We start from the raw sequence: 26,630 nt of genomic DNA on the forward strand, positions 1-26,630 counted from the left end.
CTCTCTCAGATGGACAGGTACAGAGTTCCATATTAGAGGAGCTGTTACTGAAAATATGGATACACGACAAGTATTGATAACTTTTAAAGAGGCCTGGAGGGAGAGATTTGATACTTCCCCTTCTCGTGTCTCTTACGTGGTGGTATCACTGAAGAGGGGGCAACTGCAATGAGGCAGCATTCCCCAGCATGGATTTCCGACAGCACTTGTTTAAGTTACGCAAACTGCGCTGTATTTCTCAACAGCGCTTTTTTAAGCTACATGAGCTGCGCTGTACTTCCTGTTCCATGCAGTCAACCACCGCCTGGAATGTGCAGGGTAGAAGCTGCTGTGTCACTGGCCAGGTCAGCTGTGCAAGTTCTGTACCATCCTGTGTCTGGCAAGGGGAAATATGAGCCAAGAAAATAGGCTGAAGCACTCTCCGGAGTAGGCCCCACCACCGAAATGTCTCCCTCTCCTGATCTGCATTTTATTTTTTATTTTGCGATTACAATAGGTCAGATTTGACATGTGTATCCTGTCAGAGCTGGTGTTAGACAGCAAGCGTGAACTAGGACCTAAAAGAGAGAGGAAAAGTCTTTTATTTATTTTGTTAACACCACAGAGCTGGCGTGGGATTGGAGAGGTTGTAACCACATAAAGTCAGGCTAACCAGGCACTAGTCTGAATACTGGCCAGAGCCCACTTAACCTCCAAGTAGAGCAGAGAATGCTTGAGGCTGCTGACCCTTCCCCTCCCCCCGGGTCCACCTAAGATCCCTAGCACTTTACACCACTGCCCAATCTGTTTTTAACCTAAGAATAAGAACTAAATGTTCACTATGGAACTGAGTAGTTTCCTCACTTAGCTGTGGGAGGCAGCTTTGGAAATGACCACCTCAGGCAAAACTTGGTCAAAAGGTACCAAACTCTCTTCCTTTCCAACACAAACTTTAGGGGGGGAAACCTTGTAATTTTAGGTATCTTGTCCAGCATGAATTCTCAAAAATAGACAACTTTCCCACACAGTAATTCAAACTAAGTCTTTATTACTTAGTGTTACCTACACAGCAACATTTCAATCAAATAACATGTGCATCACACCCTTCACACCAGTGTCTGAATGCATCTCAATACAGAAATAGACCTATTATCTGGAAACCACTGTAATGCTTCCAGAAAACCAGCACACAATGATAATTGCACACAGAGAGGAGTAGGGCTATCTGAAACGTCCCTTTCTCTGGAACCAATGAACATCTCACCTCACACCAAAATGGCAGAAGAGGAAGTCCAGCCTGCAAGGCTTTGTCACTAAACCTGCTTGAAGGAGGGTTTACACAAAACAAGCAGACTGCTGGTATTAACATTCTAATACATTAATCTTTTAAGTGAATCCTGGAATGCAGGCAATTAAGGCACATGGGGATTGGAAATTAAACTTCCAAGCCCTGAAAAATAGAAAGGGTGATACCCACATTTAAAAGAATAAAATGTAAAATGTCATAGTTTTGATAATAATATTAATAACTAACTAAAAGTACAGATGGAGTTTGGTTACCTAAGAGGTCCCCGAGACATACAGGGCACTTCAAATGTACCTGGTGCTGGAGAGAGGCTCAGATGCCTCTCCAACTGAACAGTACAGGAGGGTTTGTATCTAAGGATAAGGTCTCTCTTGTGGAGAAGTTGTGGGAGGAATACAAGATGACCTTGTCATAATTCCTGGCACAGCAGCAGAAGTGTGCAGGGATTGAAACTCAAAAGGATGAGAAACCTGAGAGTTCAGACTAAACAGGCTCTGTAAGAGAGACACAGCTGCTGCTTCTGCTTCCCTCATGGTACCAGTCTGCTGAGAATCCTCATTACATGCATGGTGCTGAGAAAGAGGAAACCCAGTGGATGAAGGCTGGTGTGAAGCAGAATACCCTGAGGTAGGTACTGCTGAGAAATTGTGGGAAGGCACAGTATCCAGGTAGCTGAAATAATGCAATAAGTCATTCCACTGCAGAGGATCCGTGGATGTATAATGAGTACAGTCTAAAAGATTTGGAGGGAGTGAAGGCAGCATCCCTGGCAAACTGCAGCTGGAGGGCACTGGGGGTGGCCCCTCAGGTCTCATATTTTGCGGTCCCTCTGGTGCTTCTTCAGGTGGAAAGCCATACTGCTGGCTCATTAGCAGGAGACTACTGCCAAGTGATTGCAGCATATCATGCAAACCTGATCTGCTGACATCCTCTGCTATACTCTCAATGGCCAAGTCCTCTTCAGGATTTGAAAAGAGGGTAGAGAATTCATGGCCTGTTTCCATGCTAGGAGAGACTGCATCAGAGAAGAGTCCAGTATGGCAGGGTTCCTCATCCTTTCCAGCCACTCTTTGCTCACTAATTAAATCCCGTAGGATCTCATCAAAACAGTCTATGATTGTCTCTTGCTCCCCAAGCTTAAGGGGCTCTCCCTCTTGGGTTCCAACCATTGGATAAAAGTCCCCAGAGCCAGGAGGATGACTCTGAGGCACACAGGAGAATTGTGTATGTAACATTTGTTTTGGTCTGTTGTTTTGAAATCCCCGCACAGGAGATGAGACCTGATGTTTCCCCATCATCTGCTCTTGAAAGGTGACAACTTTTCTCTTTCTCAGCTTTTCAGATACACCACTGTTTGCAGCAGGAGCCAAGGGGGAGCTCTGAGGCAGAATAAGAGCAAGTAATAGGCTACTGTGTGTCGTTTCCAAACCTAGCCAAGAAAAAAGAAGGGTATGAGTCAGATTTCTAGACAGAGGGATTCCCCCAACCCTTTCAACATCCTCATCACCAGGGCCAGATTTAGATGAAAAGAGGCCCTAGGCTATTCCACTTATGAGGCCCTTTCACTTCTCATTTTTAAGTTTGTAAATTACATGAGAGATAATAAAATACATCATTACTGTGATATATATCAATATGTTAAATGAAACATGTTGTTATTGGTACTAACCTTTATGAAAAATGTGACACGGATAATAAATTAAAAAAAGTCGAGAACACTTATTTGGACATTTATTCTCAGCACCATATATAGTACTTGTAACAATAACTAATCAAACATAACACACAACATTTACAAAGAAACAAAATTCAAATAATGAAAATCTTTGACTACGAAAATAAAATACGCAATAAAAATTATCATATTTTCTATCAAATTAAATTAAATATATTCAATACATTGAAGATTAAACCAAATTCAATTCAGATACATTTATTTCATAATAATTCGCATTTAAAGTTTAAGTATGAATTATTATGAATTTTAAGTCTTAAACTAAACCAAAAATGGAACTTTATTCAAACAGAATCCAGATCACAAAAAAGAAAATATCAAATTGTATATCATATTAAATTTTATGTTAATAGTTATTTTATTTAAGAACTGATTCAATTCAATTATACATTTAAAACGAAATAGTAGATTAGAAGAATTTCTTTCTAAACTTTTTCACACAGAATTCTTCTATAAGTTTATCAAAATCTATTTTTCTGAAGGTCTCATTTTCGATGCACAAAATACTCAATGAAGACAACCTCGTCTGGGTCATTGTGCTTCTTAATTGATTTTTGATATTTTTAAGTCTTGAAAATGACCTTTCTCCAGTACAATTAGTGACTATTAAACTGAGAAACAGCCGTAAGATTGATTCCACATTGGGGAAGGCCACTTGAATATTTTCTTTGAATATTATTTGATATAAGTCTGTATGCAACAATGTGGAATTTTTTGAAGGTTTATGTGTTTGTCTCACATATGTGTGGAAATGAAATAGTTCTTCAGTAAGATTTTGGTTGACATCTTCTGGGTATTCTTGCATTAACAGCTCAACACCTCTTTGATAATGTAAGATCGGCAAGAAAGGAAAATATTTTCACTACATCATCATAAAAAGAAGCTCTTATTCCTAAATTTGATTCTAGTGCAACTAATATAGGAATAAATGATTTAATCCTAAATTTACCTCTTGAAGAGAGTTTGTCTAAAGCATCAGGGTCAGATGAATTTTCGTAATTCCCTTGCCTTTTACTTCTTATTATCCTTCTGGCAGTTCTATATTCAGTATTTGGCAACGTGTTTTTTGCTTGTTACTCAAGTGCATCAAAATCTTCCCTAATTCCACGTAAAATATCCAAAAGTGACCTGTACCAATCTGCACAACTACTAAGTAAAATATTAGGGCTTTGAAGAAAGCAATGTTACTTACCGTAACAGTTGTTATCCAGGGACAGCAGGCAGCTATTCTCACTAGTGGGTGATGTCATCCGACAGAGCCCTGATACGGACGTCTCACAAGCATGTCTTGCTTGAAGAAACTCAGAAGTTTCGAGATGCCCGCACCGCGCATGCGCCAGTGCCTTCCCGCCCGATGGTCCGGGCGTGTCTCCTCAGTTCAGGTAGCTAGCCGAGAAAGCCAACCCAGGGGAGGTGGGTGGGACGTGAGAATAGCTGCCTGCTGTCCCTGGATAACAACTCTTACGGTAAGTAACATTGCTTTATCCCAGGACAAGCAGGCAGGTATTCTCACTAGTGGGTGACCTCCAAGCTAACCTCAATGGGATGGAGGGAGAGTTGGCAACTTAGGAGAATAAATTTTGTAACACTGTTTGGCCAAACTGTCCATCCCGTCTGGAGAAAGTATCCAGACAATAATGAGAGGTGAATGTATGAACCGAGGACCAAGTGGCAGCTTTACAAATCTCCTCAATCGGTGTCGATCTGAGGAAGGCTACAGAGGCTGCCATTGCTCTGACCTTATGGGCTGTAACCTTACAGGGAAGGGATAATCCAGCCTGGGCATAGCAGAAAGAGATACAAGCCGCCATCCAGTTGGAGATGGTGCGCTTCGATACAGGTCGTCCCAACTTGTTTGGATCAAAGGAGACGAAAAGTTGAGGAGCAGTTCTGTATGGTTTGGAGCGATCCAGGTAGAAAGCCAAAGCACGTTTACAGTCCAGAGTGTGAAGAGCTAATTCTCCAGGATGAGAATGAGGCTTTGGAAAAAACACTGGAAGTACAATGGATTGGTTGAGATGAAATTCAGAGACCACTTTAGGCAGGAATTTCGGATGAGTGCGGAGGACCACTTTGTCATGATGGAATACTGTGAAAGGTGGATCCGCCACTAAGGCCTGAAGCTCACTGACCCTGCGAGCAGACGTGATGGCCACCAGAAAAACCACTTTCCAGGTGAGATACTTAAGTGGAGCCCTGTTGAGAGGTTCAAACAGAGGCTTCATGAGTTGAGAAAGAACAACATTGAGATCCCAAACCACAGGAGGAGGTTTGAGAGGAGGATTGACATGGAAAAGTCCTTTCATAAATCTGGAAACCACAGGATGAGCAGACAGAGGTTTCCCTTGCAGAGGCTGATGGAAAGCCGCAATAGCACTCAGGTGGACTCTTATAGAGGTAGACTTGAGACCAGACTGAGACAGGTGTAGAAGATAGTCCAACACAGAGGATAGGGAAGCTCGCTGAGGCTCCTTGGAATTGGAAACACACCAGGAAGAAAATCTAGTCCACTTTTGGGAGTAGCATTGTCGCATAGCAGGCTTCCTGGAAGCCTCCAAGACATCCCTCACCGCCTGGGAAAACTGGTGAGGGGTTACGTTGAGAGGAACCAAGCTGTCAGGTGGAGAGACTGCAGATTGGGATGAAGTAGTGATCCTTGATGTTGAGTAAGTAGCGAAGGAAACACTGGAAGAAGGACCGGCTCCCTGCTGCTGAGCTGAAGTAGAAGGGAGAACCAAGGTTGTCTGGGCCACCGAGGAGCTATTAGAATCATGGTGGCATAGTCAAATCTCAACTTGACCAGAGTCTTCTGGATGAGAGGAAATGGAGGAAACGCATACAGAAAGCGATTTCCCCAATCCAGCAGAAAAGCATCTGCCTCGAGGCGATGAGGAGTGTAGATCCTGGAGCAAAACTGAGGCAGTTTGAAGTTGTGGGGAGCCACAAAGAGGTCTATCTGAGGCATCCCCCATTGTGCAAAGATCTGATGAAGGGGGTTGGAATGGAGGGTCCATTCGTGAGGCTGGAGGAGACGACTCAAGTTGTCTGCCAAGACATTGTCCTTCCCCTGAATGTAGACAGCCTTGAGGAAGGCGTTGTGGCGAACTGCCCAATCCCAGACTCTGAGAGCTTCCTGGCAGAGGGAGGCCGATCCCGTGCCCCCCTGCTTGTTTACATAATACATGGCGACCTGGTTGTCTGTGCGAATGAGGACCACCATGTTGTGAAGCAGATGTTGAAAAGCTTGAAGAGCATAGAAGATGGCTCTGAGCTCCAGAAGATTGATTTGATGGAGTCGGTCCGCACTGGTCCAGAATCCCTGAGTGCGAAGCCCATCCAGATGAGCCCCCCAGGCATAGGTCGAGGAATCGGTTGTGAGAACCTTCTGGTGGGGAGAGTGTGAAACAGCAAACCTCTGGAGAGATTCGAAGAGGTCATCCACCAAAGTAGCGACTGCCGAAGAGCAGGAGTGACTACGATGTGTCGAGTCAACGGGTCCGACACTTGAGTCCATTGAGAAGCTAGGGTCCACTGAGGAATTCTGAGATGGAGCCTGGCAAAGGGTGTCACATGAACTGTAGAGGCCATGTGGCCCAGGAGGACCATCATGTGTCTCGCTGAAATAGACTGGCGAGAAGATACAGACTGGCAGAGATGAAGAAGAGCATCCAGGCGCTGAGGAGGGAGGAATGCTCGAAGCTGAATGGTGTCCAGTACCGCCCCGATGAAGGAAAGGGACTGGGTAGGCTGCAGATGAGATTTGGGGAAGTTGATCTCGAAGCCCAAACTCTGCAGGAAGCAGATTGTGGCCAAGGTCGCCGAAATGACCTCTGGAGCTGACGGGGCCTTGATGAGCCAGTCGTCGAGGTAGGGAAACACCTGAAGTCCCCTGTTCCGGAGTGCAGCGGCCACCACCACCAGACACTTCGTGAAGACTCTGGGAGACGAGGACAGGCCGAATGGAAGCACTCGATACTGCAGATGTAGATGTCCCACCCGAAATCTGAGGAACTTGCGGGAGGACGGATGAATGGGAATGTGAGTGTAGGCCTCCTTGAGATCCAGAGAGCATAAACCAGTCGTTCCGCTCGAGGAGGGGGTAGAGAGAAGCAAGGGTCAGCATGCGAAACCTCTCCTTGACCAAAAACTTGTTGAGGACTCGAAGGTCCAGTATGGGTCGCAGGTCGCCCGTCTTCTTCGGGACGAGGAAGTTCCGGGAGTAAAAACCCCGGTTGTGCTGGTCCACCGGGACTGGCTCGACGGCCCGAAGCCGAAGCAAGGCCTGAGCTTCCTGAAGCAGAAGGGCGGCCTGCGTCAAGTTGGAAGGATATTCTCTTGGAGGGTGGTCCGGAGGGACCCGATGGAATTGAAGAGAGTATCCTTCTCTTACGATGGAAAGGACCCAGAGGTAATAGCCTCCCATCGATGATAAAAATGATGGAGGCGACCCCCGATGGGAAAAAAAGGAGGATGCAGAACGAGGTCGGTTATGCTCCCTGGAAGAGAGTCAAAAGGGTGAGTAGCCTTCGGTGCAGCCGGCGGCTGAGGTTTCTGCTGAGCCTTCTGTGGAGGCTGTCTCTTCGCCGGTTGTCTCGCAGCAGGAGTTTGCCGTGGAGTGTAGCGCCGCTGATAAATCAAAGGCGGTTTAGAAGGTCGAGATTGCTTAGGCTTGGGCTTAGGCCGAAGGATAGATTGAAAAGACTTTTCATGATCTGAAAGTTTCTTGGTAACAGTCTCGATAGACTCGTCAAACAGATCGGCGCCCGCACAAGGCACATTGGCAAGTCTGTCTTGGAGGTTCGGATCATATCAATCGTTCGAAGCCATGCCAATCGATGCATGGCCACGGAACAGGCGGCAGCACGTGCCGAGAGCTCGAAGGCATCGTATGAGGACTGCATCAGCTGGAGACGTAGCTGGGAAAGGGAGGCTACCACTTCCTCGAACTCGAATCGAGCCTGGGAATCGATGTAGGGAGTAAACTTGCGGAGCACCGGCAAGAAAAACTCCAAATATGAAGAAAAAAAAGAAATTATAATTGAGCACTCGAGAAGCCATCATAGAATTCTGGTAGATTCTCCTACCGAACTTATCCATAGTCCTTCCCTCTCATCCCGGTGGCACAGAGGCATAGACCTGGGAGGGATGAGAACGCTTGAGAGAGGACTCAACCAGCAGGGATTGGTGAGAGAGTTGAGCCCCCTCAAACCCCTTGTGATGAACAATGCGGTATCTTGCATCCAACTTGCTCGGGACTGCAGGGATAGAGTAAGGCGTCTCAAAACATCACATAAATGTTTGATCCAGCAATTTATGGAGAGGAAGCCGAAGAGACTCCGCAGGAGGATTAGGCAAGTGCATGGTGTCGAGATACTCCTTAGAATACCGAGACCCAGTGTCCAAAGTCACATCCAAGTCATCAGCCATTTGTCGAAGGAAGGAAGAAAAAGACAACTGATCTGCCAGTACCGGCCTCCGAGACGGACTGGACGAAGTGGAAGCCTCAGGATCCAGAGAGACTTGGGAGCGACAAGGAGAATAAGATGTAGATGGTTCCTCGTACTCCGGCCCCTCCGGGGGAGATAAATCCGAGGAGGAGTACCCCAGACGTGGCAGCTTCTTCTGCGGTGAAACCTCAGAATGGCGTGAAGAGTGCCGAGATGAGTGTCTGGATCGATGCCCCTCCCGGTGCCTGGAGGAAGAGCGAGAATGTCGATACTTCGCATGGTCCCCCGAAGCTTCCAGCGAATGAATGGGACTGGAAGCGGTAGATCGAAGGGGCGGGATGGAGGCCGCCTCATGCGATGCAGCCCAGGTCTGGTATGGAGTGCGGAAGAACTCTTCCTGCGATTTACTATGCCCAGGACTTCGATTATCAACCGGGGGAACAGCACCGTGTTGGCGCGGAGGCGTAATGGGCTCTAAAGGAGGCATTTCGCTAAAGGAAGCCCGCCTCGAGGGACCGGCCGCCCTCCGCCGCTCCTCCTCGTCAAGCAACGAGATCGATCGGCGAGGAGGAGGGGGAGGGGGCGGTCCGCCCCCTGGGATCGGGACCGGGAGGTCACCCTGGATGGAGGCGATTAACCTGGGCCCCATAGTCTGCATGAGCTCGACAAACTGAGCTTCCAGCAGGGACCGCAGCGAAGCCAATAAGGAGGGATCCGCACCGAAAGGGGGTCCTCCAGCACGGTTTTCGTGCTCCTTCGTGGTCGAGTGCTTCTGTTTGGAAGCTTTCGGTACCTTAATGACCATAGGTGGAATAGTGGAAGGCGGCACCTGAGCCGAGGAGACAGGAACAGACACCGGCGCCGAACTCGGGGCCGAAGCCGGAGCAAATGAAGCCGGTTTCAGAAGGCCCAGAGTAGCAGGAGTGGTCGCAGGCTTCGCATGGACAGGCGAAGCGGCCGATGAAGTCGAAGCCGAAGGTTCTTTAGCAGCTTCCATCTTGAACATCGACTCTCACAACAGACAGCGCCGCTTAAACGCCCGCGCAGTTAGAGTGGAACAAGGCCGGCACGATTTCGGGAAATGTTCTGGACCAAGACACTGCAGGCAGCGTTGATGCGGGTCCGTCAGCGAAATCGCGCGCTGGCACTTGCTACACTTTTTAAAACCGGTGATTGGCCGGGACATAGGCCGAAAAAGCTCCACCGCTAGATCGAAGGAGCTGGGCCTGAGCCACGTGGCCGACCCGGCCGACTCGCCGGAAGAAAAAAATTATTATTTTTTTTTTTTAAAGAATAAAAAACAAAGAAAACACACGATAAAGAGCAAAATAAACCCAAAATCGCGGCAAGAAGAAGGCAAAAACGGGAATTCAGTCAGCGCAGAATTGAAGTAAAACTTCTCAGCTCCGCGGAAAGAAAAGAACTGAGGAGACACGCCCGGACCATCGGGCGGGAAGGCACTGGCGCATGCGCGGTGCGGGCATCTCGAAACTTCTAAGTTTCTTCAAGCAAGACATGCTTGTGAGACGTCCGTATCGGGGCTCTGTCGGATGACATCACCCACTAGTGAGAATACCTGCCTGCTTGTCCTGGGATAATTTTATTTACTTTTGAAAAATGTCTCAGTATTCGATTCCAGAAATGGAGCATAAACACAAATTCAAATTCTTCCATCTTCTCTAAAAGATTGTTGGCCCTCAATCTAGTATCACCCTTTGTATTATTATCCGAATGTAAATAATTGAGTGCATCGGTGATATCACTGTAATTTTCTAAAATAGCTTCTGTAGCTTTTGCGTGTGCCTCCCACCTAGTGTCTGATAAATATTTAGACACTTTAGAATGAGGTTTCAAATGTGATTTTAGAACAGGAGCCCTAACCCGGAACAGATGGAGGCGAGACAAATGGAAAATTCTAAATTTTCAGCTCGCAAAAATCTCTTCGGACGAGTGGATCACGAAGAGTTAAAGAAGGAGTTCGAGCAGTTTAGTAGCATAAGGCACATCAATATTTGCCATAGCAATCAGTGAACATATGAACTATACTTTGGTGCAATCTAGTATATACAAACGAACAGACCCAATGAGCCGAACACGTTGATCTTAACCAATACATTTTTATGTTTGTTTATTAGTCATATGCGTAGAATTTCTCCTTATTTTCGGTTCAGTGTTTTAGTGTTCACTGTTTTTAGAATAGTGTAATTTTAATTTTGCTAACAATTTGAATGTAGGCCCCTCTTGATCTTGAGGCCCTAGGCTGAAGCCTAGTTAGCCTATAGGAAAATCCGGCCCTGCTCATCACACTGCCTATGTCATATCAAAGGCCACTTACAAAAGCTAAACAAAGTTCATATGTTTTTCACATTCCCATTTCAACTTTATTTAATATAGTGCAAATGGAGAAATTAGGTCTTAACTGCTAATTTTCTTTCCTTTAGGCCTTCCAGATCAGCCCAGTCACTGACTGTAGGGTTATGTATGCCTACCAGCAGATCTCCACTGAGAACACCAAAATCTTACAGAGCACATGATCCCTGTGCAGAACCTAAACATCCAGTATGTTCTCAGTCTCCAGCAGGTGGAGGGCGTTCTGCCAGTGCAGTCAGGGATGTGCTCTTGTCAGGGCACTTTGATTTCTTCCTTCCCTTTCTATTTGAGCATTCAGGGACTAGAAGTACCTTCCCGGTTGTGATACTGTGCCTGTCTCTTTGGTGTGCCTGGTTTGTTTAAGGAATTTTTACCCACAATAAGTTTGTTAAATAAACTACACTTCATTGAAATGGCTTTCACTTAACATAAGAACATAAGAATAGCCTTACCGGGTCAGACCAATGGTCCATCAAGCCCAGTAGCCCGTTCTCACGGTGGTCACTAGTACCTTTCAAAAACCCAAGAGTAGCAACATTCCATATAGAATCTCAAAGAATAGCAAGATTCTGAACCCCAAAGAGTGCAAATTTCATGCAGAATCCAAGGCAAGCAGTGGCTTTCCCCAAGTCTCTCTCTATAACAGACTATGCACTTCCTTTGTAAATATATTGAGGCATTTTACTTTTTGGTACATCAGTTCCTGCAACTGTCCTTGGGAGCAGTATTGAAAAGTACTTACCACATATCACATTCAAAGCATATGCTATGATTGCAGATACTACATATCTCTATGGGGGGAGGGACAGAATCATAAAGTTGATATTAGTGAATAAATGAGACTAGTTAGTGGTAGGGGAGGGGAAGCATTCTTAGGGTTGAAAATGGTTTTGTGGCATTATGTTCCAAGATTGAGCATATAACTGCCTATTTGCTGATTAAACACTAGCATCATAACAGGGCAGTTGGCAACTTGTCTCGCTAATCTCAAAGTGCCAGATACAACTCTAGAGACCTTGTTGGACAGCCTGGATGGACTGTGCAGGTCCTTATCTGCAAACATAGCAAAGCTGCTTACCTGTAACAGATGTTCTCCGTAGACAGACAGGGGAATGCAGCCACACTGTAAGCCTTGACAGTATCTGTGACAAGGCTTACAGCTGAGGCACCTCTACAAAATTTTGAGGAGGTGGAGGAAATGGGGGTAGGGACTCAACTCGTGATACCCCCGAGGTCAGACAGACCCCCGAAAGGATTCCCCCCAAGCTCAGTCCGGCACCAAACGGGGACAAGAAGGCCACTAAACAATTTCCAACAGTCCTACACTAATCAAGGGAAGACTGGCAACAGCTTACTACACCTGCTGAAGACTGAGAACAGACTGAATATATTAGGGGGAAGCACAGCTACTTGTATTACAGTCAAAGGTTTTGTCTGTCTCCACCTGCTGGTCATGCTGAGCTATTACCCATCAGTGAAGGCTAAACCGGTCTGGAGAGGTGCTAAAGAAGAGGAAATTTACTAAGCTTAGCCTTAGACACTGCATCTGCCGACCAACCCTGGAGCCACTACTTGGCTGAAGCCCGCAGCAGATCATACATGGCATCCAAAAGATAAGAAGCGCCCAGCTCAATTTTAGCCACCTCCTAATCCACCGCTGTTGTTCAATGTATTTATCAATGACCTAGAAACAGGGACGAAGTGCGAGGTTTTAAAATTTGCAGATAACACAAAACTTTTTAGTGGGGTTAGGACTAAAGACGACTGTGAAGATTTACAAAGGGACCTGAACAAACTGGGAGAATGCGCGAATAAATGGCAGATGAACTTTAATGTAGAGAAATGTAAAGTCTTGCATGTAGGAAACAGAAACCCGATGGGAGGGCTGGTAATGGGTGAAAGTAGCCTAGAGAAGGACTTAGGGGTACTGGTTGATAAAACGATGAATAAGGCGGCACAGTGCGCAGCGGCCTCAAAGGTGAACAGAATGCTAGGTATTATCAAGAAAGGTATTACAACCAGTAAGAAGGATGTTATCCTACCGTTATATCTGGCGATGGTGCGCCCGCATCTGGAGTACTGCATCCAATACTGGTTGCCATACCTCAAGAAGGATATGGCGATACTCGAGAGGGTTCAGAAAAGAGCAACATGACTGATAAAGGGTATGGAAAACCTTTCATATGCTGAAAGATTAGAGAAACTGGGGCTCTTTTCCCTAGAAAAGCGGAGACTTAGAGGGGATATGATAGAGACTTACAAGATCATGAAGGGCATAGAGGGACAGATTCTTCAAACTTTCAAAAACTTCAAGAATGAGAGGACATTCAGAAAAATAGAGAGGGGACAGATTCAGAACCAACGCTAGGAGGTTCTTCTTCACCCAAAGGGTGGTGGATACCTGGAATACGCTTCCAGAGGGAGTGATAGAACAGAGTACGCTATTGGGTTTCAAGAAGGGATTAGATGATTTTCTGAAGGAAAAGGGGATTGAAGGGTATAGAGAATTACTATACAGATCCTGGACCTGATGGGCCGCCGCGTGAGCAAACTGCTGGGCACGATGGACCTCTGGTCTGACCCAGCAGAAAGCACAGTTACTTACCGTAACAGGTGTTATCCAGGGACAGCAGGCAGATATTCTTGACTGATGGGTGACAGCACCGACGGAGCCCCAGTACGGACAATTTTAGAGTGATTGCACTCTAAGAACTTTAGAAAGTTCTAGCTAGGCCGCACCGCGCGTGCGCGAGTGCCTTCCCGCCCGACAGAGGCGCGCGGTCCCCAGTTAGGATAAGCCAGCTAAGAAGCCAACCCGGGGAGGTGGGTGGGACGCAAGAATATCTGCCTGCTGTCCCTGGATAACACCTGTTACGGTAAGTAACTGTGCTTTATCCCAGGACAAGCAGGCAGCATATTCTTGACTGATGGGTGACCTCCAAGCTAACAAAAAGAGGGATGGAGGGAAGGTTGGCCATTAGGAAAACAAATTTTGTAAAACAGATTGGCCGAAGTGTCCATCCCGTCTGGAGAATGCATCCAGACAATAGTGAGATGTAAAAGTATGAACTGAGGACCAAGTAGCAGCCTTGCAGATTTCCTCAATAGGAGTGGAACGGAGGAAAGCTACAGACGCTGCCATAGCTCTAATCTTGTGGCCTGTGACAGAACCTTCCAGTGTCAGGCCCGACTGAGCATAACAGAAGGAAACGCAAGCGGCAAGCCAATTAGACAGGGTGCGTTTAGATACAGGATGACCCAACTTGTTAGGATCAAAGGACAAAAACAGTTGAGGAGATGATCTGTGAGGTTTGGTGCGATCAAGATAGTAAGCCAGAGCACGTTTACAATCCAAGGTATGCAAAGCCTGTTCACCTGGATTAGAATGAGGCTTTGGGAAAAAAAACAGGTAGAACGATGGATTGGTTAAGATGAAACTCAGACACAACCTTAGGAAGGAATTTTGGATGTGTACGGAGAACAACCTTATCATGGTGAAAAACAGTGAAAGGTGGATCAGCCACCAGTGCATGGAGCTCACTGACCCTCCTGGCAGAAGTGAGAGCTATAAGAAAGACCACTTTCCAAGTTAGAAATTTAAAATGCGTTGTGGCCAAAGGCTCGAAAGGAGGCTTCATTAACGCAGAAAGAACCACATTAAGATCCCATACAACCGGAGGAGCCTTAAGAGGTGGCTTCACATTGAAAAGGCCCTTCATGAACCTTGAAACTAAGGGATGAGCTGAGAGGGGTTTTCCATGAATCGGCTCATGAAAAGCTGCAATAGCACTAAGGTGGACCCTTATCGAAGAGGATTTAAGACCAGAGTCAGATAAGGACAATAAATAGTCCAACACCAGTCCCACTGCTGTAGATATGGGATTATGGTGATGTAACAGGCACCAGGAAGAAAAGCGAGACCACTTTTGTTGGTAACATTGAAGAGTAGACGGCTTCCTGGAGGCATCAATAATAGAACGGACAGGCTGAGACAGGAGAGCATGAGCTGGAGTCAGCCCGAGAGATACCAAGCTGTCAGGTGCAGAGGCTGTAAGTTGGGATGAAGTAGTGTTTGCTGATTCTGTGTAAGCAGTGAAGGAAACAGAGGAAGAGGTATGGGTTCCCTGGAACTGAGTTGAAGTAGAAGGGAAAACCAATGCTGTCTGGGCCACCGTGGAGCTATGAGAATCATGGTGGCTTGTTCCCTCTTGAGCTTGAATAAGGTGCGCAGCATGAGCGGAAGAGGAGGGAATGCATATAGGAAGAGATTGGTCCAATCCAGGAGAAATGCATCGGGTTCCAGACGGTGAGGAGAGTAAAGTCTGGAGCAAAACCGGGACAGTTGATGGTTGTGGGGAGCTGCAAAAAGATCCACTTGAGGTGTGCCCCATTGGGAGAAAATGGACTGGAGAGTCGAGGAGTCGAGAGTCCATTCGTGAGGTTGAAGAATTCTGCTGAGATTGTCTGCTAAGCAATTCTGTTCCCCTTGGATGTAGACTGCCTTCAGGAATAAGTGACGAGCAGTCGCCCAGGTCCAAATCCTTAGAGCTTCCTGACATAAGGGATGGGATCCCGTCCCTCCCTGTTTGTTGATATAGTACATTGCAACTTGGTTGTCTGTGCAAATGAGAAGAACCTGAGGAAACAGGAGATGTTGGAAAGCTTTGAGGGCGTAAAACATCGCTCTGAGTTCCAGGAAATTGATGTGGTGTTTCTTTTCCTGTGTGGTCCAAAATCCCTGAGTTTGGAACTCGTTCAAGTGAGCTCCCCATGCATAGGGGGAGGAATCCGTGGTGATGACCAGTTGATGAGGAGGTAGATGGAACAGTAGACCTCTGGATAGATTTGATGATTTCAACCACCAAAGAAGCGACTGTCGAAGAGACGAGGTCACAGATATGTGTTGTGAACAAGGATCCGTCGCTTGTGACCACTGAGTCGCTAGGGTCCATTGAGGAGTACGCAGGTGGAGACGTGCGAAGGGAGTGACATGTACTGTGGAAGCCATGTGTCCCAAGAGCACCATCATGTGATTCGCAGAGATGGAAGGTTGCTGGAACACCTGCTGACAGAGATGAAGGATGGTGTGAAGGCGGTTTGGAGGAAGAAAAGCCCTCATCTGAACAGTATCCAGAATGGCTCCAATGAATTGAAGTCGCTGAGTTGGAATGAGGTGCGACTTGGGTAGATTGATTTCGAACCCCAACAGTCGAAGGAAGTAAATGGTCTGATCCGTGGCTTTGTGAACGGACTGAGGAGAAGGAGCCTTGATGAGCCAGTCGTCCAGGTAAGGGAAGACTTGGAAGTTGTGGGAGCGGAGATAAGCTGCGACCACAATCAGACATTTGGTGAATACCCTGGGCGAGGAGGCTAGGCCGAAGGGTAGCACCTTGTATTGGTAATGATGTTGGTTGACAAGAAAGCGAAGATATTGTCTGGACATCAAATGAATTGGAACGTGAGTATACGCCTCCTTGAGATTGAGGGAACATAGCCAGTCTTCCTGAGAGAGAAGAGGATATAGGGTGGCAAGAGATAACATCTTGAACTTCTCCTTGACCAGACATTTGTTGAGCTCCCTGAGATCTAATATTGGTCTGAGATCTCCGGTCTTTTTGGGTACAAGAAAGTACCGGGAGTAAAATCCCAGGCCTTGCTGGTCCAGAGGAACTGGTTCGATGGCATTGAGAAGAAGGAGGGATTGAACCTCCTGAGCGAGGAGGAGGGACTGAGCCTTGTTGGAAGCAGACTCTTTTGGCAGACTTAATGGTGGAGGAGTCTGAAAGTTTAGAGAGTAGCCGTGGGCGATGACAGCAAGTACCCACTGGTCGGAGGTGATTGCTTCCCAGCGAGATAGAAAAACTTGTAGTCGACCTCCTATGGGCTGAGGCAGAGGACATGAGGGAGGAAGACTGGCAATGTTCTGGAGAAAGGAGTCAAAAGGGCTGTGTCGACTTAGGTTGAGTAGCCGGTTTGACAGTAGGCTGCTGTTGTTGACGAGCCTGTTGCTGCTGCTGACGCTGTCTGCGAGGTTGAGGAGGATGAGGCTGGGCTGGCCGAGCAGAAAACCTCCTTTGATATGAAGATTGTTGCCTGAATGGACGAGGAGGAGGAGGTTTCTTCTTGTTTTTCAACAAGGTGTCCCACCTAGTTTCATGGGCGGAGAGCTTTTGTGTGGTGGTATCCATGGACTCCCCAAACAGCTCATCCCCTAGGCAAGGCGCATTGGCCAGCCGGTCCTGATGGTTTACGTCCAATTCTGAGGCCCGCAGCCATGCCAACCTTCTCATTGCTACAGAGATAGCAGTAGCACGAGATGTCAGTTCAAAAGTATCATAAATAGAACGGACCATAAACTTCCTGAGTTGCAGAAGACTAGAGGTACATTGTTGAAAAGCAGGAAGTTTACGGTCCGGAATATACTTTTGAAAAGAGGTCACCTGTTGAATGAGGTGCTTCAGGTAAAACGAGAAGTGGAAAGCGTAATTACTTGAACGGTTGGCCAGCATGGCATTTTGGTAAAGACGCTTTCCAAATTTGTCCATGGCCTTTCCTTCCCTACCAGGAGGGACAGAGGCATACATATTGGCTCCTGCAGTCTTCTTTAGGGTTGACTCTACCAACAGGGATTCATGGGGAAGTTGGGGTTTGTCAAATCCAGGGATTGGAATCACTTTATATAGAGATTCTAGTTTCCTTGGGGCTCCTGGGATTGTCAAAGGAGTTTCAAGATTCTTATAAAAAGTTTCCCTCAAGATGTCATGGAGGGGTAACTTTAAAAACTCTTTAGGAGGTTGGTCAAAATCCAAGGCATCCAAAAATGCCTTGGATTTTTTAGAGTCAGACTCTAAAGGAATAGACAGGGTGTCTGACATCTCCTTTAAAAATTTTGTGAAGGAGGAGTGCTCTGGCTTAGCAGTAGTATCCTGCACCGATGGTTCCTCCTCATCAGATGTGTAATCCTCCTCGGTACCGAGGGGATCATCCGAATCGTCCCACAAGTCAGGGTCCCGTACCGATTGTAAACGGCCCTGGGAAAGTGGAGTCGATGGATCAGCATGTTTAGTCTTGCGTACCGATTTACCAGACCGAGTGGAGACGGTACCAGGGGAATGCAGTACGGTACGGGGTTCAGAGAACGGTACCGGTTCCGATCCCGTAGGAATAGCACGCCGTTTTGGTTCTGCTGACAGAACAGGCATGGACAAAGATTTATGTGGTGCCGAAACAGTCGATGCCAATAACAGAGGCTGTTCGACAGACGGCACCGAAGGCTCAGTCGGTACCGACACTGGAAGTTTCGGAGACAATAGAGCCGGGAGCAACTGTTGGAGTTGCTGCTGAAGTTGGACCTGGAGGATAGAGGCAATGCGCTCATCCAACGTTGGTCCCGATGGCACCGGTACCGGTTTTTTCTTGCTCGGTACCTTCGGTGCCGCTCGACGCTCGGGTGAAGTCGATGCCGATGAAGAGGCCGAGACTTCAATGGGAGCGGAGCGTTTACGGGGCCGGCGCTCAGTCTGCAGGACTTGGCTCACTGCATGCTCGACTGGCTGGCCTAGAACAGTAGGGGAAGGCTTCTTAGCCGGCTTACCTACAGGAGTCGACACCGACGATGGATCTGGCGGTGCCGAGGTAGTCGGAGTCGATTTGGAGGAAGTCGTCGACGTCGATACCGGTGCAACTTCCATAGCGGTACCGAAAAGGATCCGCTGCTGAATTTGTCGATTTTTTAAAGTTCTTTTTTGTAAAGAACTACAGCGGGTGCAGGTGTCAGCCCTATGGTCCGGACCCAGACACTGGAGGCACCACTTGTGTGGGTCGGAAAGGGAGATAGGGCGTGCACACCGCTACACTTTTTGAAACCCGGTGACGGGGGCATGAAGGGAAATACTGCTGTAGCAAAATCGAAGCCCGAGGCTTCGATGGTGCCAACAGGCCCCGCCGGGTCAGATTCGACAAAAAAAATGAAAAAGGAGAAATTAGGTTCTTACCTGCTAATTTACTTTCTTTTAGCTTCTCCAGACCAGTAGAGGTTAACTTTACGAATGGGTATATATCTAATCATGACCAGCAGGTGGAGACTGAAAACAAAACTTTGGGACAGTATATCCTAGCCCCTCCTCTCTATTTCCCTCAGTCTGCCGAATAGCCAAGCAGAACCAAGAACTGGAAAACAACAGAGAGAAAAAACAATACTCCGAAAGGAGTAACAAGTAACAAACCCAAAATGCTGTTGGAAAATGCAGAAGAGAAATTCCCGAAGGAAGAATGTCCCCACAGCTCGCCAGCTAAGCCAGCCGAGCCACAGCCGCTGTTCTTCAATTCTCCCCGGCCCTAGAAAAATACTAGAACCCGCAGCAAAAACCAAAAACTGCCCGCGCAACAGCCCCAACAACAACAACAACAGACAGGGTGGGGACCTCTACTGGTCTGGAGAAGCTAAAAGAAAGTAAATTAGCAGGTAAGAACCTAATTTCTCCTTCTTTAGCACTCTCCAGACCAGTAGAGGTTAACTTTACGAATGGGACGTACCAAAGCAGTCCCTCTCACGGGCGGGACCCCCGAAGGGCCGATACCAGTACACGCTCACCGAACACCGCGTCCCGACGCGCCTGCACATCAACCCGATAATGACGGACAAAGGAATGCAAGGAGGACCAAACCGCAGCCTTACAAATATCCACAGGGGGCACGAGCGACGACTCAGCCCAAGAAGCCGCCTGACCCCGTGTGGAATGAGCCTTGAGAAACTCCGGAACCGGCTGCTGTTTCAGAAGATAAGCGGAAGCAATCGTCTCCTTGATCCAGCGCGCAATAGTAGCCTTAGAAGCGCCAGCTCCCCGACGAGAACCCGCCAGGAGGACAAAGAGATGATCGGACTTCCGGAATTCCTGGGTCCGCTGCACATAAGAGCGAAGGACCCGACCGACATCCAACTTGCGCAGCTGCCGTTGCTCAGAAGAGCCCTCCCGACTACCCAAGACCGGGAGAACCACCGATTGATTGACATGAAAAGGAGAAACAACCTTAGGCAGAAAGGAAGGAACAGGCCGCAAGACGACCCGTTCCCTAGAAAACTCCAAGAAGGGAGTCCTACAAGAGAAAGCCTGCAGCTCAGAAACACGCCTAGCAGAAGTAATGGCCACCAAAAAGACCGCCTTCAAAGTAAGGTCCTTCAAAGAACAGTCGTCCAAGGGCTCGAAAGGCGGACGCACCAAAACAGAGAGAACCAGATTAAGATCCCAAGAGGGAACCGAGGGCCGAAGGGGAGGCCTAAGCAACTTGGCCGCCCGCAAAAACCGAATCACATCAGGAAGCGCCGATAAACGCTGACCTGACACCAACCCTCGAAAAGCCGACAGGGCCGCAAGCTGAACCCGGAGAGAAGACCAAGCCAGGCCTCTATCCAGGCCATCCTGCAAGAACTCCAGAATGGAAGGCAGAGAAGCGCGAAAAGAGGTCACTCCCCGCGCCCGACACCATTCCTCAAAGAGACGCCAAACCCGCACATAAGCCCGAGAGGTAGAAAGCCTCCGGGACCCCAACAGTGTAGAAATCACCTTGTCTGAATATCCCTTCTTGCTAAGGCGACCCCTTTCAAGAGCCATGCCGTAAGACAGAAGGGAGACGGGTCGAACATGGGAATGGGACCCTGCCTCAGAAGGTCGCCCGAGAGAGGCAGAGGAAGAGGATCCGCTACCAGGTGCCTCACCAGATCCGCATACCACGGACGGCGAGGCCAATCCGGCGCCACCAGCACCACCAAACCCGGATGGTAAACAATGCGAAGAAGCACTCTGCCCACCAGCGGCCAAGGAGGGAACACATACAACAGCCCCTCCGTTGGCCACGGCTGGACCAGAGCATCCAGACCCTCGGCCAGACCGTCCCTGCGACGACTGAAGAAGCGGGGCACCTTGGCGTTGCCACCCGTGGCCATCAGGTCCATCAGGGGCTGCCCCCAAGCCTGCACTATCAACTGAAACGCCTCGGCGCCGAGACACCACTCTCCTGGATCTAGGAAGTGACGACTGAGGAAGTCTGCCTGAACGTTGTCTACTCCGGCTATATGAGAGGCCGAGAGGTCCAGCAGATGGGATTCCGCCCAAACCATGAGCAGAGCCGCCTCCTGCGCCACCCGAGTGCTCTTGGTGCCCCCCTGACGATTGACATAAGCCACCGCCGTGGCATTGTCCGACAGCACTCTGACTGACTTGCCCCGCAACAGGGAGTGGAAAGCCAACAGCGCCAGACGGACCGCTCTGGTCTCCAACACGTTGATCGACCAGGCGGCCTCCTCCGCGGACCAGGTGCCCTGAGCTGAGTGACCCAAACACTGAGCCCCCCAACCCAGGAGACTCGCATCCGTCAGGAGCACCGTCCACTGCGGGAGATCCAGACCCACCCCCTGAACTAGGTGAGGGGTCTGGAGCCACCAACGCAGACTGCAGCGCGCCAAGCCTCGTAGGGGAACCGGAACATCCATCCCGTGCCTCTGGGGAGACCACCTCCGGAGCAGAGCATACTGGAGAGGACGCATGTGGGCCCGCGCCCACCTCACCACGTCCAGGGACGCCGCCATCGACCCCAAGACCTGGAGGAAATCTCGCGCCCGAGGACACCGGGACGCCAAAAGCAGGCGAATCTGAGATTGCAATTTGCTCACCCGGCCCTCTGGGAGGAAGACCTTCCCCAAGGAGGTGTCGAACAGCACCCCTAGGTACTCCAGACGCTGAGCCGGGACCAACCGACTCTTGGCAAGGTTGACCACCCAGCCCAGCGACCAGAGAAACTCCACCACCCGAGCAGTAACCCGGGAACTTTCCTGCAACGACTTTGCCCGAATTAACCAGTCGTCCAGGTAGGGGTGTACCAGGATGCCCTCCGACCGCAAGGCTGCCGCGACGACCACCATCACCTTGGTGAACGTCCGCGGAGCCGTGGCCAGCCCAAAGGGAAGCGCACAGAACTGAAAGTGCCGACCCAAGATCGCAAAGCGCAGGAAACGCTGATGAGAGGCCCGAATGGGAACATGCAAGTAGGCCTCCGTCAGATCGAGAGAAGTGAGAAACTCCCCCGGCTGAACCGCCAGAATGACCGACCGCAGAGTTTCCATACGGAAAGAGGGAATCTTGAGAGCCCTGTTGACCCCTTTCAAATCGAGGATGGGCCGAAAAGTCCCCTCCTTCTTGGGCACCACAAAGTAAATGGAGTACCTGCCCGTGCCCCACTCTGGAGGGGGCACCGGAACAACTGCCTTGAGATCTATCAAGCGCTGAAGGGTCTGGCGAAAAGCCTGCGTCTTCACCGGAGTCTGACATGGAGAAGCGAGGAAAAAATCCGGCAGAGAGCGGGCGAACTCCAGTGCATAACCGTCCCGCACCACCTCCAGGACCCACTGATCGGACGTGATCTCGGCCCATTTGGGGAAAAAATCTCGCAGCCGGGCCCCCACCGGAACCAAAGGGGGCGCCGGCAAGGCGTCATTGTGCAGGACGGGAAGCGGGGGAACCGGCGGAGGGATTCCCTGCCCCCCGACGGGCCCCCCGAAAGGGCTGCGTGCGCTGGAAGAACCGACCCCGGGAAAAACCCGGAGACTGGAAAGAAGCAGCCCCACGCCCCGGGCGATACTTGCGAAAATCCCGCAAACGCCCCCGGGCCGCACCCCCCCGAGACGCCGGGCGAGCACGGTCCTCCGGCAGACGGGGAACTTTCGAGTCTGACAGAGTCTGAATCAACTTATCCAAGTCCTCTCCAAACAAAAACGACCCCCGAAAGGGAAATTTAGTAAGCTTAGCTTTGGACGCAGCATCCGCCGCCCAAGCGCGCAGCCACAACACACGCCTTGCGGCCACGCCAAAAGCCATAGACTTAGCCGAGCTCCGCACCAAGTCATAGAGAGCATCTGAGAGGAATGAGGCCGCCATCTCAATCTTCGCAACCTCCTGATCCACCAGAGACCAGTCGTCAGACTCTCGATCCAAGACCCGCTCCGCCCACCGAAACACGGCGCGAGCGACCAGTCCCCCACAAATAGCCGCCTGGACCCCAAGGGCCGAGACCTGAAAATTTTGCTTAAGGAGGCCCTCCAATTTGCGCTCCTCAGGGTCTCGCAAGGCAGAACCGCCCTCAACAGGCACGGTATGCCGCTTGGAAATCGCCGAGACCACCGCATCCACGACCGGCGAAGCTAACGTAGCCCGATCCCCTTCAGGAATGGGATACAGGCGAGCCATGCTGCGCGCCAGCCGAAACGGCGTCTCCGGCGTTTTCCACTGCTCCAGAATAATATCCCGAATATCCTGATGCATAGGAAAAGAGCGGGAAACGGAACGGATCCCCCGCAACAGGGGGTCCCCCACACGCGGAGTCTCCGGCGGCGCGTCCTCAAAACGCAAGACCGAAGAAACCTGCTGAATAAGGTCAGGCAGCTCATCTTTCTGAAAAAGACGCACCACAGACGCCTCGTCACTGGAGAACGGGAAATCCGACAACCCGCCGCCAGCTTCCGTCCCCTCCAGAGAGTCCTGGAAATCCTCAGAAGGGTCCAGGTCCTCCTCCAAACCGACCCGATCCTCCGACCACAAATTCTCGTCCCACGACACCCGCGGACGCTTGGACAAGGTAGGCGGCGGAGGGGACGTCACGCCAGACGAAAGAGGCAAAGCCGCAGGAAGCGCGGAGGAAAAACCACCCCCCGAGACCCCCTGGGCGCAACCGGGACCCCCAGCCGCCTGAAAAGGAGAAATTAGGTTCTTACCTGCTAATTTACTTTCTTTTAGCTTCTCCAGACCAGTAGAGGTTAACTTTACGAATGGGTATATATCTAATCATGACCAGCAGGTGGAGACTGAAAACAAAACTTTGGGACAGTATATCCTAGCCCCTCCTCTCTATTTCCCTCAGTCTGCCGAATAGCCAAGCAGAACCAAGAACTGGAAAACAACAGAGAGAAAAAACAATACTCCGAAAGGAGTAACAAGTAACAAACCCAAAATGCTGTTGGAAAATGCAGAAGAGAAATTCCCGAAGGAAGAATGTCCCCACAGCTCGCCAGCTAAGCCAGCCGAGCCACAGCCGCTGTTCTTCAATTCTCCCCGGCCCTAGAAAAATACTAGAACCCGCAGCAAAAACCAAAAACTGCCCGCGCAACAGCCCCAACAACAACAACAACAGACAGGGTGGGGACCTCTACTGGTCTGGAGAAGCTAAAAGAAAGTAAATTAGCAGGTAAGAACCTAATTTCTCCTTCTTTAGCACTCTCCAGACCAGTAGAGGTTAACTTTACGAATGGGACGTACCAAAGCAGTCCCTCTCACGGGCGGGACCCCCGAAGGGCCGATACCAGTACACGCTCACCGAACACCGCGTCCCGACGCGCCTGCACATCAACCCGATAATGACGGACAAAGGAATGCAAGGAGGACCAAACCGCAGCCTTACAAATATCCACAGGGGGCACGAGCGACGACTCAGCCCAAGAAGCCGCCTGACCCCGTGTGGAATGAGCCTTGAGAAACTCCGGAACCGGCTGCTGTTTCAGAAGATAAGCGGAAGCAATCGTCTCCTTGATCCAGCGCGCAATAGTAGCCTTAGAAGCGCCAGCTCCCCGACGAGAACCCGCCAGGAGGACAAAGAGATGATCGGACTTCCGGAATTCCTGGGTCCGCTGCACATAAGAGCGAAGGACCCGACCGACATCCAACTTGCGCAGCTGCCGTTGCTCAGAAGAGCCCTCCCGACTACCCAAGACCGGGAGAACCACCGATTGATTGACATGAAAAGGAGAAACAACCTTAGGCAGAAAGGAAGGAACAGGCCGCAAGACGACCCGTTCCCTAGAAAACTCCAAGAAGGGAGTCCTACAAGAGAAAGCCTGCAGCTCAGAAACACGCCTAGCAGAAGTAATGGCCACCAAAAAGACCGCCTTCAAAGTAAGGTCCTTCAAAGAACAGTCGTCCAAGGGCTCGAAAGGCGGACGCACCAAAACAGAGAGAACCAGATTAAGATCCCAAGAGGGAACCGAGGGCCGAAGGGGAGGCCTAAGCAACTTGGCCGCCCGCAAAAACCGAATCACATCAGGAAGCGCCGATAAACGCTGACCTGACACCAACCCTCGAAAAGCCGACAGGGCCGCAAGCTGAACCCGGAGAGAAGACCAAGCCAGGCCTCTATCCAGGCCATCCTGCAAGAACTCCAGAATGGAAGGCAGAGAAGCGCGAAAAGAGGTCACTCCCCGCGCCCGACACCATTCCTCAAAGAGACGCCAAACCCGCACATAAGCCCGAGAGGTAGAAAGCCTCCGGGACCCCAACAGTGTAGAAATCACCTTGTCTGAATATCCCTTCTTGCTAAGGCGACCCCTTTCAAGAGCCATGCCGTAAGACAGAAGGGAGACGGGTCGAACATGGGAATGGGACCCTGCCTCAGAAGGTCGCCCGAGAGAGGCAGAGGAAGAGGATCCGCTACCAGGTGCCTCACCAGATCCGCATACCACGGACGGCGAGGCCAATCCGGCGCCACCAGCACCACCAAACCCGGATGGTAAACAATGCGAAGAAGCACTCTGCCCACCAGCGGCCAAGGAGGGAACACATACAACAGCCCCTCCGTTGGCCACGGCTGGACCAGAGCATCCAGACCCTCGGCCAGACCGTCCCTGCGACGACTGAAGAAGCGGGGCACCTTGGCGTTGCCACCCGTGGCCATCAGGTCCATCAGGGGCTGCCCCCAAGCCTGCACTATCAACTGAAACGCCTCGGCGCCGAGACACCACTCTCCTGGATCTAGGAAGTGACGACTGAGGAAGTCTGCCTGAACGTTGTCTACTCCGGCTATATGAGAGGCCGAGAGGTCCAGCAGATGGGATTCCGCCCAAACCATGAGCAGAGCCGCCTCCTGCGCCACCCGAGTGCTCTTGGTGCCCCCCTGACGATTGACATAAGCCACCGCCGTGGCATTGTCCGACAGCACTCTGACTGACTTGCCCCGCAACAGGGAGTGGAAAGCCAACAGCGCCAGACGGACCGCTCTGGTCTCCAACACGTTGATCGACCAGGCGGCCTCCTCCGCGGACCAGGTGCCCTGAGCTGAGTGACCCAAACACTGAGCCCCCCAACCCAGGAGACTCGCATCCGTCAGGAGCACCGTCCACTGCGGGAGATCCAGACCCACCCCCTGAACTAGGTGAGGGGTCTGGAGCCACCAACGCAGACTGCAGCGCGCCCAGCCTCGTAGGGGCACCGGAACATCCATCCCGTGCCTCTGGGGAGACCACCTCCGGAGCAGAGCATACTGGAGAGGACGCATGTGGGCCCGCGCCCACCTCACCACGTCCAGGGACGCCGCCATCGACCCCAAGACCTGGAGGAAATCTCGCGCCCGAGGACACCGGGACGCCAAAAGCAGGCGAATCTGAGATTGCAATTTGCTCACCCGGCCCTCTGGGAGGAAGACCTTCCCCAAGGAGGTGTCGAACAGCACCCCTAGGTACTCCAGACGCTGAGCCGGGACCAACCGACTCTTGGCAAGGTTGACCACCCAGCCCAGCGACCGGAGAAACTCCACCACCCGAGCAGTAACCCGGGAACTTTCCTGCAACGACTTTGCCCGAATTAACCAGTCGTCCAGGTAGGGGTGTACCAGGATGCCCTCCGACCGCAAGGCTGCCGCGACGACCACCATCACCTTGGTGAACGTCCGCGGAGCCGTGGCCAGCCCAAAGGGAAGCGCACAGAACTGAAAGTGCCGACCCAAGATCGCAAAGCGCAGGAAACGCTGATGAGAGGCC

At 50.3% G+C, this 26,630-nt stretch overlaps 1 protein-coding gene across 2 annotated transcripts in view; it reads right to left on the bottom strand.

The window, feature by feature from the left end:
- Positions 1-1,022: 1,022 nt before the first annotated feature.
- The window catches only part of SPOCD1 (SPOC domain containing 1), an 83,517-nt gene continuing 57,909 nt past the window's right edge, over positions 1,023-26,630 (bottom strand). For both annotated transcript variants that reach the window (XM_033953912.1, XM_033953913.1), the window contains one exon: positions 1,023-2,714. In XM_033953912.1, the coding sequence (XP_033809803.1) occupies positions 1,639-2,714 (1,076 nt within the window). In that variant the 3' untranslated portion in view covers positions 1,023-1,638. The remainder of the gene's footprint in view (positions 2,715-26,630) is intronic.

This window comes from Geotrypetes seraphini, chromosome 8 (genome assembly GCF_902459505.1).
Source record: "Geotrypetes seraphini chromosome 8, aGeoSer1.1, whole genome shotgun sequence".
Lineage (NCBI taxonomy): Eukaryota > Metazoa > Chordata > Amphibia > Gymnophiona > Dermophiidae > Geotrypetes > Geotrypetes seraphini.